Below are 18,041 nucleotides of genomic sequence, written 5' to 3'. Positions count from 1 at the left end.
AAATATCTTGGCAAGTTTACCATTAAACATAGTAATACTCAATATAGCAAGAGTAAGAAGTTATCAAAACCTAAACATTGCAGCCTAAACAAAATTCATACAAAAAATAAACTACCACTGGTTACATAAAATTTTCCTACCTGGTTAAAATGTAACGGTATAAAACATGCATTTTAGAATCTGTAGCTATCAAGTTCAAAAAATACCAGTTCCTATTTGAAACAATTCCTCTTCAAAGCCAAAGTGTAATCAAAATTAATTCAAATGATATACACATTCTAATGCTAAAAAACATTCAGTATTACTGAAGTGGAGGTAAATCTCAAAGCTTTTGGGGATTTCTCATGCTGCAAAGGGCTGTTTCTCTGGTTCACTCAAAGCAGCATATGACAGAGTCCAAGGATGTCACTAAGCTCAATAAGGGCAAGACTGCTGGGACCCAGCTCTGACCTCTCCATGAAACACGGCTACTGTCTCCACAAAAAATAGGATGTGTGAGCATGAAAGGCACACTACTCTGCTAGCTGAAGAGATAGCAAACCCCGACCCCCAAAGTGCCTTTCCCCAGGTAGATAAAAGTATACCAGGGGAAAAAATTAACATACACTTATCTACAGAGTAAGGATTTTGAAATATCAATGTAATCCCTACTTCAAAAATGTTAACTAGAGTCAGCTGGTTATTTCTGATTACATCTTTAAGATGTTTCATCTTAAAGATGTTTCCAGATTCAGTTTCTGTTGATATTATCATTAGACACTTCTAGTCAAAAATATTAACTTTATTCCCAAATATCTTAATCATTAGTATGACTGCAGTGTATCATCTCCCAGAGTTATCAAGCACTGGAAGAGAAAAAATAGATGGTCAAGCAGCAAGCAATAATTACCTCCCTTGCACACAGTGGCACCTGAGTGGTGATAGGTTTTGAACATAACCAGTGTCATTTTAGGCAAAGCCAAGCACAAAATGGTTGCCAGCCCCTCCCTTTGTAAGAACCTCATGATTTCTGAGAAACAGAAACCCTTTTGCTTCCACAAGGGTGCAATTCCCACCCTGGTTGCATAGCTTCTGCATCAGCACAAAACCCCTCTCTGATTGCATCAGCCAGCCCTGCAGCCTATATAAGCTCTCCTATCCCGATGCCTGGGGCTGCTCTCCACTCTGAGGGCAGCCCTGGCTGCTCCTCTTTATTTCGAGAGCAGCCCAGCAGATTCTTTTCCTTTAATAAAGCCTGATCAGTACCTGACATTTTGGCTCACTTTCTTTCAAGTGGCTACTGAATGATAGTCCAGGAATAATTGTAAAAACAAGAAAATTCATGCATGTAGTAATTATGTCCTGATTTTTACAGCTGAAATTTCCTTAGACATTGCACTTTCTTTAGAAGGGGGTCCTGATTTTTCTTAATGTTCGTGAATCAGAACCTGAACTTAGCAGCCTTCTTTTTCTTCTTTTTACTGTTTCTTATGCTTTTTCTTTTCTTTTTTCTTTTTCTCCTCAATATAATCTAATTCTGATGAAGACTCAGATGATCAAGTTTACCTTCAGGATACATCTTTCTTTTTCTGCTGAGACCTTTAACATCCTTATCTTTCTCAGTTGCATTCTTCGACTTCTTTTCCTTCCTTAAGCTGTCCTCACTGATTCAGTTTCCCAAGTGGAGCTTGCAGAAGATTTATGTAAATCATTCTTCTTTTTCTTTCTCCTTTTTCATTGTTTCTTATCCTCATCTTCAGAATCTGAAGAACTGGTGGAAGAATCAAAGCTTGATGAAGAAGAGGAATAGCTACCAGACTTTGTCTTTTCGTTTTTCTTCCTCTGTATTTTTTTTTTGGGGGGGGGGTAAGCTCTCACTTCCACTTAATTTCTCCCTGTGTTTTCCTAGTTCTTTCTTCCACTTCTCATTTACTTTTTCTTCAAATTCAGCCACAGCCTTAGGGCCTTTTCTTTTCTTTCCTAGTTGCTCTTTCATTTCTTCCCAGGTAGACCTTGGGCGATTCAGATAATCCTGGATTGTTGGCCATGAGGAATGCATTAGACCCCTTGATCTGGCCATTGCTATTGGGTTCATATAGGCCATATGATCCAGGAATTGCATTTCTAGGTATATACCACCGGTTGTCCCGCTTCTCCATGGTGTAAACCGCCAACTTAATCACCTCCCAAAGGCCCCACCTTTCAATTATCATAATAGGACTTCCCACCCTCAACAGTCACAGTGGGAATTCATCTTCTTTTTTTTTTTTTTCCTTTTTGTCTTTTTTACTGACCGGCTCGGTGTCGCGCCCACACCGGGGACCGGCAACGAGATTGCAACCCTCGGTGTTGCACCCACACTGCGCTCAGCCAGTGAGCGGGAACCAGTCTCCACAAGGGATCTGAACCCACGGCGGGAGCGCCGCCGTGCTCCCAAGCGGTGCACTCTCCAGCGCGCCACCGGGCTGGCCCAGGAATTCATCTTCTAATACATAAAACTTGGGGGAAATAATTCGATCCTTATCACTGATTTTCCTGCTTCCTCCCTTGATCCTTTTGTTCTCCACCCAGAATGACCTTGTTAAATCAGGTTGGTATGTCAGCTCTGCTCAAAACAATCCAATAGATTCCTGTCTCAGAGTAAAAGTCAAAGTCTGCACAAAGTTCTCCTCCTCACCTTCTAGACTTGCTCTCCTTGCTCCCTTCTTCAGTCACAGCAGCTTTCTCATTGTTCCTGGAAAAAGCCAGACATGTTTGGGCCTTTTCAATGGCTCCACCTCTGTCTGGCGTGACTTACCCCAGATATTCAGCTTCCCTCCCCTCCTTTGTGTCTTTACTCAAATATCACTTTCCCTGACCACTCTCTGCAGCCCTGTCTGCTAAATCCCTGTCCCCTCCCTTGCTTTATTTTTCACCTTAGTATGCATCATTTTCCAGTATATTATGTAATTTTACTTATTTATTTTATTGTCTGTCTTCTCCCTAAGAATGTAAGTTCCATCAAGTCAAGGATCTTTACATTATTTTTCACTGACACAGCCCCAGTGCTGGCACATAGCAGTTGTTCAATAAAAATTTGTTGAATAAATTAATAAGTTATGTTTAATGCACATACAAAGGGCAAATGGGAGTATATATCTCCTCAAATTTTCTAAAATGTAATTTGATAAGATATATCAGAAGTCTTAAATGTGTACTCAGTAATTTCACTACTAGAAATTTATCAATGCAGTATTTTCTTATTTAGTACAAAGGAAATAATGTTCCAGAATATTAATTGGTATGTGAAAAACAAAATTATTCTGGGAAAAAAATCTCTTAATCTGCTGTGATTCTCAGACTTGGGCTCACATTGTAATTACCTGGAGAGTTTTAAAATATGTTGATGTCCGAGTCTCACCTTGGGAAGTTCTGATTCAATTGTTTTGAACCTGTTGTTCCTCTTTTTATGATATTAGCAGCCTTTGGTGATTATGACTGAAATCCATTAATTCACTAGGAGCCATAGGTGGCAATCTTGTTAACATCTCTTGGCTTATAATTTTTCATCTACAAAACAAAGGGGTTAGGGATATTATGTGTACGTATACTTCCAACTGGGACACTTTATGTTCATATGGGAAATACTCTTAACTAGGGGTTTATAAGGAAGAATTTACTATTTCTCCCCACAAACTTACTGGTATGTGTGTGTGTGTGTGTATGCATGTGTGTGAACTTGATAATGCTCCAAAATAAGAAAAGGAATCTATTTTTATTATAGAGAAGTCATGATAGTAAATCAGACTACTGTAAAGAGTTGTCAAGCCCCTTACTCCAACATGTGTCAGGGACAATGTTAGGGGAAACTGTCACATACTTCTTGTAGGGCATGTTAAGGAATAGGGCTCTGAAACTGGGTATATTAGTCCATTTCTGTTGCTTATAAAAGAATACCAGTAACTGAGTAATTTATAAAGAAATGAAATTAATTTCTTATGGTCCAGGGAAGACATCTGGTGAGGGCCTTGTTCTTGTTTTTTTTTTTTTGTCAGTATAGGGATCCCAACCCTTGACCTTGGTGTTATCATTACCATGCTCTAACCAAGTGAGCTAACTGGCCAGCCCTCCCACCTTCTTAACACTGTTACAATGGAGACCAAATCTCCAATACATGAACCTTTGAGGGACACATTCAACCCACAGCACTGGGCAAGCCTTTTTTTTTTTTTTTAACTGTTTGTTTATTTCATAGGACATTGAGAAACATCAGCAAACAGTAGCAAGTAACCCTTTTTGAAGTATCTAGATATGCAGGATGAGAATAACTTTTGACAGTATGAAAGCCTTCTTCTCAGGTACTCTTTGTACATGTGATTTGTAGCTTTTTCTACAATATTGCTTTAAGTACAAGGACCATGGTATATACTCCAATTAGATAAATCTTCCACCAATAAAGAAATGTGTTGTTATATTAGTCTCTAATTCGTTCAGTTGCCAATAATATATTTTTTTCATTTGAATAAACAATAAATCGAAGCAGCTGTTTATAGGTATGATACAATTGAAAGAAGCTTTTCAGAACACAGAAGCCAAAGTTACTCACTCTATCATTGATAAGATAATGTAGCTGAGTTAGGGATGCATTTCTTCACAGGGAAAACTATGAAGTTAGTCCTCAGAAGCAGATTTCACTACCCCCACACAATCAGACACTGGGGATAAGATAAAGTTACTGCACTTATCACCGTGAACTACAAAGCCTTCAGAAAATCCAATTACCTATTTAGATAACTAAAGAAATTTTTTTTAGGGCAAATAACCTGGTTTGTAGAAAAAGTTATTGCATATAACAGACAGTTGTTTTTAAATCCCAGATCCATAACTTATATAAAATGAGAACAATCACTTTATATATATTAATTATTAAGTAGTGTATTAAGTGTAAAGTGCTTATATGTATAAAATGCCTGGCACATAGCAAATGCCTGGCACATACAACTGGCTGAATAAGGTTAGTTTACATTATTATAGGGATGATTTGTGTGGCTATTGTTGCAATCATTACTAAACATTACTTCTGAGTCTTTTGGTTAAATCTTTTTAATAAGATAAGAAAAGATGGCTCAATTGGTTAGAACATGGTGTTGATAACACCAAGATCTAGAGTTCAGATCCCCTTACCAGACAGCTTCCAAAAAAAAAAAAAAAAAAAAACAACTGGCTGTTTTTTTTTAAGAACACTGTTGTTCTTGTTATTTTTTTTTATTGTTAGTTTCACCATACAGGATGTCTATATCAAATGGTACTTGGTGAGTTGTCCTATTGATGTTGTAATACTTTTAAATAGATGGATAGTGCAAAGTGAAAGTGATCTTGGTAATCCTGGAAACTAAAACCTGGGAGTGAGTATAGGTACCGGGTGCTGGGCAAAATTTGTAGGAAAACCTTTACCAATGAGGACACAGATAAATGGAACTTTCTATGTACAGGATTCTAATGGACGCCCTTTTGTATTATACTGGATCTCACTAAGCAACATCTCTACACGTGTTAGAGTGAGCAAGACTGAAGCTACATTGGGACCTAAAACTGCCTTGGCTGCAGGAAATTTTTAAAAGACACAGTTTTTTTCTTATTGTGCATTTCTCCGAGTTCCTTCTTTTCCCATAGTTATGTGATAGTTTGAACCTTGGTTTTGGGCAAGATGACATTATTTACATAAATGTAAAGTTGTTTTCTAGTCAGCCTGGAGCTGCAGACTTACTACAAGGCACGTACTATCCAGACCTTGAGAAACCAAGGAAGACATCAGTAAAGCTATGCTGATTTCACTCCTCCAGCAGGACCCGAAGATAACACCAAGGACCAGGAGCAGAAATCAGAGGGAGCCTTGGCGAGACCTTACACCTGGCTCCTTGCATGGAGCTCCTGTGGCTCACGTCCCCCTCCTTCCTGCTTTTCATTTGCCATGTTCCATTTCCTCAATCACCTCTTTAAAAATCCCTCAGTAAGGGGCCGGCCCGGTGGCGCACTGGATAGTGTGCCGCTTGGGAAGCGCGGCGGCGCTCCCGTCCGAGGGTTTGGATCCCACGTACAGACCGGCTCCCGCTCACTGGCTAGATTGTCTACATTCAAGACACAGTTTGGCCATTTGCTAGCTATGTAGCCTCTGGTGAACTTCATGATCTATAAAATGGGGATTAAAATTAGCACTAACCAGGGCTGGCTGGTTAGCTTAGTTGGTTAGAGCACAGCCTTATAACACCAAGGTCACCAGTTGGGACCCCCTTATGGTCAGCTGGGGTGAAAATAAAAAAGGAACAGGGCTGGCCGATTTAATCAGTTGAGTGCCATCCTGTAACACCAGGGTTGAGGGTTTGGATACCCTTCCCCGCCATCCACAACGCCCCCCCCCCAAAAAAAAACAAACAAAAAATTAACACTCAACCACATATTGACGAAAGGATTAAGTTATCACAATTTAAGCTATTATTATCTTTTCTTTAGTAACAGAAAATTGGCAAGGGAAAAATATTATCTACTATTTGCTAAGAATTATTTGGACAATTTACTTATAATCCCATTCAATTCTCTGTGAGGTGGAATCCTCATTTCATTTTTCAGATAATTAAATCATGGCTAGGAAGCTTAACCAATTGTCTTAAAAGTCATACAACTAGTAAATAGTTCAGGCCCGGGTTTGATTTTAAAACGCATGCTCTTTTCACTAAAAGACATAAAGACAACTTTATTCATCTTTTTTTTTTTCAGATTATAATGTTCCAGGATTTCCCACCGCTGTCATATGATTTATTCCTTTTACGTGCATAAAAACAAGTGCAAAGTAAAGGAAGAAAAGCAAAATGGAAAAGGGGTGTAAATCTGAGAGGGGAGGAGTACGGAAAACGAGAAGTCTGCAAAGGAACTTTACTCGTCTATTTGCTTAATAGTATCAGAGAGAAAAGTGGAAGACCAGGTCGGATGACGTTTTGCAGTCCTGCCCGCTCACAAGTTGCTGGGTGACCTTCAGCAAACTTCCTCATCTTTCTGGATCTCTACTTAAATATGCCTAAAATGAGGCGACTGAATTATCTCCAAGTTCCCTTCTGGTCCCCAAATTCGAGGCTTGCAGCCACAGACTCGTTCACCATCCCAGCTTGTTTTTCCTTGGTCTCGGACCAGCCACCTTTTCCCCTGCCCTGCTCTTACTCAATTGCACACGTACCCATTGGGTCCTAAACTCGACCGTGACCACGGGAGTAAAGGGCAGCGGTGGGGGACCGAACGCTGCGGGGAAAAGTAGGTAAGTAAACCCTGAAGTTGCTAGGCAGAGCCGGCAGCAGGAAGACGACTCCGGGCAGACCTGACGCTGCTCCCCGACGGCCAAAGTGGGAGGAGCGCGGGCGGGGCGGGGCGGGGCCGAGGGCGAATTGGAAGGGGAGGAGGGAAGGAGTCTGCTCCGGCGCCGTCTGTTGGCTTCCGCCCCTTCGCTTCCCCTCCCCCGTACCAGCTGGGCGTGTCGGCGGGCGTGCCGACGCCGCGTGACGTCACAAGGGGCGGGGCAGCCCGAGGGTTCAGCAGGCGCCAGGGCGCGTTCGCCGCCAGTCGCTGTTTGGGTTCTTGGTTTGAGGTTGTGCTGTCTCCGCTCGTGATTCCCTGTCACGGCCGGTCCCTTCTGGGCGCCCGGGACAGACTGGGCGCGCGCCCGTGTGTGTGTGTGTGCGCGCGGGTCTAGAGGGCAGAGGTGTCCCCTCGTTACCTTTTTTTTTTCTTCCTTTTATCCAAAGAACGGGACAGTTCGCACGCTTGCTTTACTGTCGCCCGGTTGGGAGTGGGGTTGGTGTGCGAAGTGGTTTGTCGTTTTTTCTTTTGAACTTGTGTGTGCTTTTTTTTTTCTCTCTTTTTTCATTTTTTAGGCTCAGTGCCGTCCGGGCTGGTTTCCCTGGTCCCTGACTAATCTGTCCTTTCGAAGTCTCGCCACCCCCGCCCAAGGTCGCCCCTGCGTTCTCGCCCCTGGCCCCCTGGGGGGAGTTTTGTCCCCGCCCTGCCCACCCGTGTCTTCGCAGCCGTAGCCGCACCTGCCTCAATATGAATGGGGTCAACGACCCACCTCTTTTTATAAAAGATATTAAGCCCGGACTGAAAAACTTAAATGTCGTCTTTATTGTCTTGGAGATAGGTAAGTGGGGTCCGCAGCCCACTCCACCGCCCCCTGTGCGTCCTGGGGCTGGAGAGAGGCGCCTTTACCGCGAGCCGGGGTTCCCCTCGCCTTCCTTTCCCCTCCCCCTACTCTCCCCCTCCCCCACCCACGTGGCTCCAGTGCCCCCCGCCGGAGCTCGGATTCTACCTGTGGTGAGAACCCCAGGTTTGACCTTTTCCCACCTTCCAGATGTAGTAAAATACCGGAGGAGGAATTAGCCTTTGTGGACGTCCTCGTTATCTAACACACACCTCCCGCCTTTTGATTTTTAAATCTTTACAGGACGCGTGACCAAAACTAAAGACGGCCATGAAGTGAGATCGTGCAAAGTAGCAGATAAAACGGGCAGCATCACTATTTCCGTGTGGGACGAGATCGGAGGTCTTATACAGCCAGGGGATATTATTCGGTTAACCAGAGGGTAGGTGTGCATAAAAGTGGGGGAGAAGTGAGAGTTTGCAGAATTGGCTTACTCCCGGGATCCTGGCAAGTTCCGTGTGTTTTTCGTGGGCCATTCCGAGGAGTTTTGAGCCCCTTTGGTGTTAACTTTGGTGGGCAGGGATGTCACACACCTTCGCAGTTAGAAGCAGTCTGTTTCAGGCGATTAATCCACCCTCGCCTCCTGGTTTACAGGTTAAGTGTATTTTAAAATACTACTCTGGGAGTCACTGAGTTTTTTTAGTAGTTTCATGTAGTCCATATTTTCTCTTTTTCATAAGTTAATTAATTTAGTATGGTTGTCACTCAGTTGGACTTGAAATCCTGCTAATATTTTACTTGTACTTATATTATTTAGAGGAAACGGACATAAGTTAAAATTGTTGGGGAATTTAGCATTTTCTGTGTTATGTCAAATTTGTACTTGAAGAAATTTAAGAGGGGAAGTTTACAATATCTGGAAGGCTAATTTTCGAAAATCATTTCTTTTGTTTTCTGTTGTAAGGTCAGTGTTGGACAAAAACCAAAATGATACACAGAAAATGTCTGGCAGAAAGACATCTATGATACCTCCATCCAAAAGAGTCTGGCAGATTGGTGGCTTTAAAAGATAATAATTTAGCACAATGTTTTTGGGGTTTTTTTTTGGGGGGGGGGACTGCTTTTAAAAATTTACCAAATTTTTATCTTAGGATAAAAGGTCAGAAAAGGATCTTGAAAATGCAATGTAGAAGCTTTTGTGATCAATAGAATTTTAATAATTTATCAATCATAGCTGCAAGAAAAGTAGGTGGAGATTGATGTTGGCCTAATAAATAGAACCTTAGAGAAATATTGGAGTGTCCTGAGCGTAGGAACTTATAGCATTTTGGCCTTACAACATCTTCAGGAAGTGAGGTAGAGTATCATCAAAGCAGGAAGTGAGAGTCAGGACTTAGACATTTTATTCTCACACACTGACTCATTATGACATTAATGTCTTAAATTTCCACATCTTTAACTTATGGAAAAGAGAGCTACTGGGGAGGATGTGGTGAGGATTTGCGTAATTGAAGTTTTTTGGCTCCTGAAATATCTTTCATCCAATGATTAAAAGTATTTTATATGCTGAAAACAGCATCTCATTTCAAATATTTCATATTTTGTAGTCACATTGATAGACATTTTCATTAAAAAAAATTGTTGGAAGATTAAACGCAGTAGTTGTATTTCCTATGGAATTTTAAGAAGCACAATTACCAAGGAGTGCAATTTAAAGGAAAATTCAAAGCTAAAGAAGCTTTGTTTACTACTTCGGTGTGATGGTGAGAACTTATTACACCTCACGCTTTAGCTTCCTCTTCTGTAAAATGGGAATAATTATAACTTACTAAAGTAATACACTCAGCTTGGAGTGTGGCGCATTGTAAGGCCCTTATATTCTGGTTGAATCTAGCTTTTGAGGTAAGGCATTCCTAACACCTAAGTAATGGTTGGTTTGAATATTGACATGTTTGTCGGAAAACTCTGCAAACTTGATCTCTGTTCTTTATCCTTAAGCAAGTGAAAGTTAAGTGTTTTAATTGTAACTGTTCAAATTTTTCCTCAAAATGTGCATTAATTTTTACTTTAGTACGTGAAATGTTAATACACCGTTTCCTAAGGCACTCTGCATAACCTGAGTGTTGGAGTCTTTAATAAATAAACCTTATTAAAATGGAGAGAATTGTATAATGTGAAACTAGCAGATTTTTTTTTTTTTTTTTTTTAAAGATGACGGGTAAGGGAATCTTAACCCTTGACTTGGTGTTGTCAGCACCACGCTCTCCCAAGTGAGCCAACCGGCCATCCCTATGTAGGGATCCGTACCCGTGGCCTTGGTGCTATCAGTACCACACTCCCAAGTGAGCCACGGGCCGGCCCTGAAACTAGAAGATTTTTATTAACCTATATTAAAAGATGAACTATCAGTATATTTGGTTAAACAGTGTTTGGTTATAAGTCATGATGTTATCATAATAGTTGTACAAAGTACCATTGAAAAGCAAACCTTGGATTGCTTTTATAATATTGATTAATTTACAGTTTTCTTAGATTTGTATTTAGTATTATTTAATGATGCCATGTACATTCAAAATTGTTCAGCCAGGTTGGTATTAAAAATTGCAAATTTTGAAAGGCAGATAGTTGAAAGATTTGTGACCTAGATTTTTAGCACCTTGATTAAATTCTTTCAAATCTTCAGCAGCTTGGGGACCCTGTGTTTTTTATGGAGCAGGAGAAAAACTTATATCAGTATCTGAGTAGGCCATGTAAATGAATGTAAATGTAAACACTAGGGTGTTGATTTTATATATCCTGTGGCTGAAAAATAATTTGTTTAAATTTCTGCAATTAAAAGCTCTTCCTTTGTTAATTGACTGAAGATTTACTCATCTATGGTATAACAATGCTTTACAAACTATACATAGATATGATATATATATATATATATATATATATAGTTTGCTTTTGTTTTTTCTGATTTCTGTTAATAGATAATTATGTCAAAATTTGACAGTAGAGTCTTCTTTGTATTATTCCTTAGTAAGTAACAAGTTAATCACAGACTTATTGTATTTGATTTACTGTGGTAGACAGAGAAAGGGCTTGATCCCCATTTCTACCCCAATACAAAAAAATGCAATGTGAAGATTACTTGTTTCAAATTGAAATATATGTATTTCTGTAAAACTAATGTTTCTTTTCTCTCTAGGTATGCATCCATGTGGAAAGGATGTCTGACACTTTATACTGGAAGGGGTGGTGAACTTCAAAAAATTGGGGAGTAAGTATTAAAATGCTTTTCATGTAATTGAATAAATTACAAATAATATCTACAGAATAATTGGTAGGTATAGACTATAAACCTCTTCCTTGGCTCTTTTTGACTGGTAAACTGAATGCCTTTGGCAGCTTAACTGAAAAAATAACTTGTATGTAGTAGTTTAACATCCATCATTACTGTTTCCTGTGGTTGAGAATGTCAGTTTTTCCTGGCAAAGAGCAGTAAGAAGCTGCAGTTGAGACCAGCCCCAGTGGGACCATTTCTGTAGGCTTTCGAAATGTGCATCTTTAAGGTGTCAAAGTGCCATTTGAAGTAAATTCTCTCTTCTAATGATTTGTCAAATAAGCTAGGTATGAGTTTCAGGCCATACGTTTAAATTTTCTTTTTCTCTGTTTATGAGTGAATTTGTACTCACGTTATAAGGACTTGCAGCAACTGAAGTCCTCTTTATTCACAGTCTAGGTACGGTGCAGGCAGCCGCAATGCGAGCTTCCATATACTACTCTGGTAATGATCTCAACCCTGACCCGGAGGAAGCATCCTCTCTAAGGGTGTAAAGGTAATTCAGCCTCCATGCTAGCCTAGACATTTGGGTTGTACTCATAAAGTATGGTATAGACAATGAGTCAATTCATTAGTCCATTCTATTTGGTTAATGCTCAGACATCTACTTAACACCCGTCAAATTGGAGGATTTTTAAAGAGAGAAGCCACAAATGGCACCAAAAAAAGGAAAAGTTTTCCACACTGAGAGGATGAGATACTTTGTTTGGAGAACCTGTTGTTAATAATGAAAGGGGAAAAAAAGAAAAAGCAATCTTGCTAGCTTTTAAAAACTCAGAAACTGATCTAACACTTTGCCTTCACTGGAAGGAAGATTAGATTCACTTAGTACTTGGAGTAGTAGAATTAGAGCTATGTGTTTTGAAAGGTCTTAGGGTCAGTATTACTGAAAGGTTCAGGATTCTGTCCTAACCTTCCTGTATACAGAGTGTTTATAATAATGGAGATCAGTTATGTGAAGAGCCACTGGAGATCACTCAATTCTTAATGACTGCTCTTTGTCAGCATCAGTCTAGGATTTACCAAAACTGATTTCTTTTTTGTGGAGTGAGGAGCTAAGAAAATGCTTATGTGTAATGTTAGTACACACCATATAGTCAACTTATAAGAAGCAGTGGGATAAACTGGTAGCTTGATAGCCAGTTGACTGTCTTTATCACCTAGAAGCCACTCTTAACCTTAAATGATTATCTTGGAGATTCACAGTGACTGGTCAAAAGAGGGACTGGGTGAGTGTGCGTGAATGGATCAGTTCAAGTCCATCACCACTGCTGGAGAAACTACTCTGGAAACCTAAACATGGTTCACTAACATCAGTCTGTGTGGAAAAACAGGACAAAGATTTGTTTCTGTGTCCTTGATCTTTTACATGATTTATTTTTTGCAGTATACAGAAGAATTCAAATATAAAATAGAATGTTTTATGTGTTGTAGAGAGTCACATATTTGATATTTTATAGGGCATGATCATTTAGGAAGTTTTGTTGTAAATGAATAGTTAGCTTGTTGGTATTAGTTAATTCACGTGACATCTAGTTTCTTCATTCCTATAAGTTAGGGATGTTAAGAAACATTATTTTAGAAGTCATTTAACTTGTCCTTTATTTTATTTCAGATTTTGTATGGTTTATTCAGAAGTGCCAAATTTCAGTGAGCCTAACCCAGATTATCGAGGACAGCAGAACAAAGGAGTAATTCATCCAAATGTATGGTATATTTTTATGATTGGACTAATTTTGACTTTGTACTCTAATTCTATGAGTAGGCTAACCTTGTGATAGCCAGAGAATAATGAAGAGAATTTAAAAAAGAATATTTAAACTAATTTTTATTGTATATGTTTTGTGAGTCTATACATATATGTCTGTAGTATCATATACGAGTACCAGATATATATGCCATTTAGCACTTTGCAGGGTTGGGAGTAATAGCAGGAAATATAATAGGATGTAATAGAGGCTATGAAATGTTTAAACATTCCTGAATATTTTAACATTGAATGGACTTGGACAAATCTGAAAAAAATTGTTGTTAAAACTAAAAAAATCCCCAAAACCTTAAAATTAAAATAAAAGAATGGATATAATAATGTTATAATAATACAAATGTGTTATATTTTAATCATTTGATTAAAAACTTTTTTTTAGGCATACAGTGAACAGAAGAGTAATTCCATGAATAGTAATATGGGTACAGGTACATTTGGACCAGTGGGTAAGTTTTTTTTTTTTTTTTGCTATTTGTGATCAGGTGTAAGAGTTAAGGGAGTTATGAAAAATTACAGGCATACAGTGAACAGAAGAGTAATTCCATGAATAGTAATATGGGTACAGGTACATTTGGACCAGTGGGTAAGATTTTTTTTTTTTTTTGCTATTTGTGATCAGGTGTAAGAGTTAAGGGAGTTATGAAAAATTACAGGGGAAAAAATGTTTTGAGGCATAAACTACTAGTAGAGTGAACTACTAGTAAACGGAAACCCCAAATAACTGATTTTCTAGAAAGCAGTTACTCATAAGCCAATTTATTAAGCATGTTTTATATATAAGCATTTGGCCAGTTAACTGGGAATAGCAAGGTGAACATTGACCGATAATGAGAAATCTAAGTTTTCGTGATATCTGTGAAGAGGTCTTATGTTATTTTTCCATTTATTTGTATAAAATTTCTGTAATCTAGTGATTATTTACAATAGATGCAGAATTACTGGTTATTTTGGTGCACTAAAAGCCTTCTATCTTTACAGTGATAGCTCATCTTAATTTTTCACATGCTGGTAGCTGCCTCTTTAAAAGATTAGCCCAAATGTGATTTTAATGCAGTGTTGCGGAAGGTCTTTTAAAGTCTTTATTCTTAAGTAACCGAGGGAAAGTCTTTAGTGACTGGAGTTCATTTGGGTGTCTGGTGTTTTCTTTGATCTGGTGGCCACATGTTTTGGCACAACTGATCATCATCATATTATGTGATACTTTGTTGTCTTTGCCTAAAAAATGTTAGAACTACGTTGTTTGAATCACAAATCATATTTGAACCAAATGCCAGTATTCAAACACTATTTTGCCTTTTCTGTTAGAGTATAGGCAGTGCATATCTATGCTTTTTTCCACTCTGTGAATTTCTAATTTTCTTGCCCAAGTTGGCCTTTTTTTCTCTATTAATACAGCATCTAGTTAATGTACTTACAGGAATAATACATTTGGAGAAAATGTAGAACCCACACTGAGGTTTTTTTTTTTTTTTTTCCCCATTATAAAAATAAAGGTCTTTATTTCCCCTAATATTGTTTATAAGCATTAATAGCATGTGTTGGAACTTCAAATAGGTATATTTCTATAAATTGTTGTAGACTACTTCTGAAAGTAGTGATGAATTTTTGTATTCTCTTTTAGGAAGCGGTGTTCAAAGTGGCCCTGAATCAAGGGGATATCAATTTTCATATGGTGGTAGAAGCAATGGCCGGGGACCTATAAATCCACAGCTACCAGGAACAGCTAATAATCAAACAGTCATGACCACAATAAGTAATGGCAGGGACCCTTGGAGATCCTTTAAAAGATGACCTATGCCAAATACTCACATGTAGTTTTTAAACTACACACCCTACTTGAACACTTACTGCACTTTTATTTATCGTTAACTGTGAAACGTAGTATGTCCTTTATTGGTTTTCTTTTACATTTTTTGTTTGTTAAGATGAGTGGTTTGTTTTTATAGCAAAACTGTTAAGCTGCTCAAGTCTCTTATTCAAGAATGGGAACACTGAAAAGTAGGGCCATTTATTTTTAGAGCAAAAAGTTTGTTGGGTATCTTCTAAAAAACTTGTACCCATTTCATGGGTGAGTTAAGACATCACTTTATAGCCTCTATGAGTCTTTATCTTCTGTATAATTTTGTAGTATTTAACGTAAGGCTTAGTGAGAGATGTTATTTTGTCTTAAATTCAGATATTGCCAACTAAAGCAATAACCACCAAAAAAACAAAAACTTTTGTCCACGCTAACGGCAATTTTTGAGTGTTTGTGACTCCAGGAATAATTGACTTCTTTATTGAGTGACTGCCATTAAGATTTTCCAAGGACTAAACCATCTTAAATTCTTATTTTATTGTAAAAGAACCAGTTTCTTTATCAAAATTATGGAATTGAATGTGATCTGTATTGTAACATAATTTTTAGAAGAAAGCTACATTTACTTTATTTTAGGGCAGCGTTCTTAACATTTGTTATCAAAACTGAGGCCTTGAATATTTATTTTTTGAAACTACCATGTTAAATATTAAGGTATAATTTGAGGGAGTTATAAAGTCATAATAAACATTGATCTGTTTTAAAAAACAATTGTGATAAACATAATAGAGAAGGCAATTCAAATTGAATTCATGTAATATGCAGTCTCAAGTTATAGATCTTAGGTACTTAAAGGTACTCAGCCTGGAGTGAAAATCCTGGTTACTTAACTTTGAGGAGTATGTGTATATATGTGTGTGTACTGTCAGTTTTTAAACACAATTCACATAGCCTTATTTGCAAAAGGAAAGAAATGGCTCTCGAAGTCATTACAGCTTTATTCAGAAATGTAAAGGTGAAATTTATGTGTCATAAATGGTACCCACTTCCACTTTTTTACTGTAGAGCGGATAACAGGTAAATTTTTCCTTTGTTAGAATTCAACTCTTCTTGAATATTATCTCTTGAATAAAACTTGCATCAATGTTAACAGACCTACCCAATTTTCGCTTCTTAAATGACTTACAATGGAGAGCCCGTGTATCGTACTGCAGCTGTAATGATGACTTCAGCCTGGCGACCACTTAGCTCTGCATTTGCTGCTTTGTTTTTTTCCCCACCTCAAACACAAAGTAATTTAAGTAGACTTTGTATTCTGAGAACTCCATAGCATTTGAATATAAAAATATGTGCCAGATCATTTGCTTGTTCTAATTCAGTGTATCTAACAAATATTTCAGTACATGGTAATGTGAAGAGTGTTAAATGTTAGACAAATACTGAATAATATCAAGTTTATTTATGGTCTATAGTACTTTAGTAATGGGTTTATGTATTATAGAAAAAAGCTTTTCCTTTATTCATATATTAATGATTACAGTTAATTTGGCTTTGTGACTAATATTTTCTTCAGATTTTCACATTTCAAAATACCTCAGAAGTTGTCTAAGGATTGAGATAGACTGTATTTTGAAAGATTACAGAGGTTTAAAGTTTTTAAAAATATATTACAAGTTTTATATAATTTCGAAATCTAAATAGGGGTAAGAGCAATAACACTAAGTTATTTGTGGGAGAGTGTAGTGTTAAAGGTGATGCTAAGAGAAAGAATTTTACAGTTTTGGAAAATTAAAATATTGTCAGTTGTGGATTGCAGGGCTTCCAATCCTGGCCTTATTATCACTTTATTGGTGATGTTGGGTGAGTTACTATGGTTGAAACCTCTCTAAGCCTTAGGTTCTGCAACAGTGAAAACAAGTAAGTATTCCTATCCAGAGTTGTTTAAGATTTCCATGTAAGCAATTAGAATGATTTCTAGCACATAATAAGTAGTCAAATGTTTGTTGTCATCATACCTCAAGAGTAGGGGAAAAAAATGGAGAATTAGGTCAGGGAGTATTGTTACCCTTCAACATTGGGATTAAATTGAAAAAGACTTGAGCTTTTACTTTTGTGATTGATACTTGCCTCAATAATTTAAACTTGTTGTGTGTTTTTATCATTTATTAACAAATTTTTTTCTTCTTAAGGGAAGCCTCCAAAACCAAAGTGACTTACAATCCATAATGAGTGTTTGCCTTACCAGTCTACTTGGACAGCACTCATCAAGAAGTTCAGAGGAAGAAAGTTTTCTACTTTCCTCCTTCCTGGTGCTTTCAGCTATCAACTTTGAAATAAGTTTAAACAGCATCTACCCAAAACAAAAACCATTTAGTATAGAAATACACTCTACTAGGATTGGGTCCCCTGTATCGTTTCTACAAAATAGCTCTGAAGTGAATCAAAGTTTCATCAGGCCAGCTTCTTTAAAGTATAGAAATGTGGTTAACTGGCCCTAAAAAGTTTTTTCAGAAGGTACAAGTCTTACATTCATCCAAAGACACAGTGGGAGTTATTTACACTTTATGTAGAACTGACATTTCAGCTTAGTTACTGAAATGACTTCCCGTTTGTGGTGTCGTAAATGTGATGGGAATTTTGCTCCAAGTCATTTTAGGCTGTGTGTGACTATTAAGAAGATCCTTTTCTCTAATATATTTGGAATGGTTCTAGAGACCACAAGCTGGAAACCTTGTGAAGCAGTATCAACATAGAACATGTTCCCAAATAAGGCTGTTCTTAACCGTAATCTTGTTCCTGGGATTACTTGCCCTATTACTGTTTTGTTTATTATTTTTATTTTTTTTAAAATTTTTATTTATTTTTTAAAAGATGACTGGTAAGGGGATCTTAACCCTTTACTTGGTGTTGTCAGCACCACACTCACCCAGTGAGTGAACCGGCCATCCCTATATGGGATCCGAACCCATGGCCTTGGTGTTATCAGCACCACACTCTCCTGAGTGAG

General features: G+C 38.0%; 1 protein-coding gene and 1 pseudogene across 1 annotated transcript; one reads left to right on the top strand and one right to left on the bottom strand.

Annotated features, from left to right (window-relative positions):
• Positions 1-1,469: 1,469 nt before the first annotated feature.
• On the bottom strand, positions 1,470-2,138 carry LOC103598531 (annotated as a pseudogene).
• A 5,483-nt stretch (positions 2,139-7,621) lies between these two features.
• On the top strand, positions 7,622-16,189 carry NABP1 (nucleic acid binding protein 1). Its single transcript, XM_008582524.1, has 6 exons — positions 7,622-8,140; positions 8,444-8,582; positions 11,334-11,405; positions 13,084-13,174; positions 13,616-13,682; positions 14,858-16,189. Exons 1-6 carry the CDS (start codon positions 8,050-8,052, stop codon positions 15,025-15,027), a joined length of 630 nt encoding a protein of 209 aa, XP_008580746.1. The 5' UTR covers positions 7,622-8,049; the 3' UTR covers positions 15,028-16,189.
• Positions 16,190-18,041: the final 1,852 nt, after the last annotated feature.

Source organism: Galeopterus variegatus, unplaced genomic scaffold (genome assembly GCF_000696425.1).
Source record: "Galeopterus variegatus unplaced genomic scaffold, G_variegatus-3.0.2 Scaffold2662, whole genome shotgun sequence".
NCBI classification, from domain to species: domain Eukaryota; kingdom Metazoa; phylum Chordata; class Mammalia; order Dermoptera; family Cynocephalidae; genus Galeopterus; species Galeopterus variegatus.
Note: the sequence above shows the minus strand (reverse complement) of the source record. Positions and strands in the feature narration are given on the sequence as shown.

What these genes read in the sequence shown, in the direction of transcription:
- NABP1 (XM_008582524.1), top strand. Translation starts at nt 8,050, where the DNA reads ATGAATGGGGTCAACGACCCACCTCTTTTTATAAAAGATATTAAGCCC. An exon ending in GAACTTCAAAAAATTGGGGA is followed by an intron (nt 11,406 to 13,083) that starts GTAAGTATTAAA and finishes ATTTTATTTCAG; the next exon opens with ATTTTGTATGGTTTATTCAG. An exon ending in AGGTACATTTGGACCAGTGG is followed by an intron (nt 13,683 to 14,857) that starts GTAAGTTTTTTT and finishes ATTCTCTTTTAG; the next exon opens with GAAGCGGTGTTCAAAGTGGC.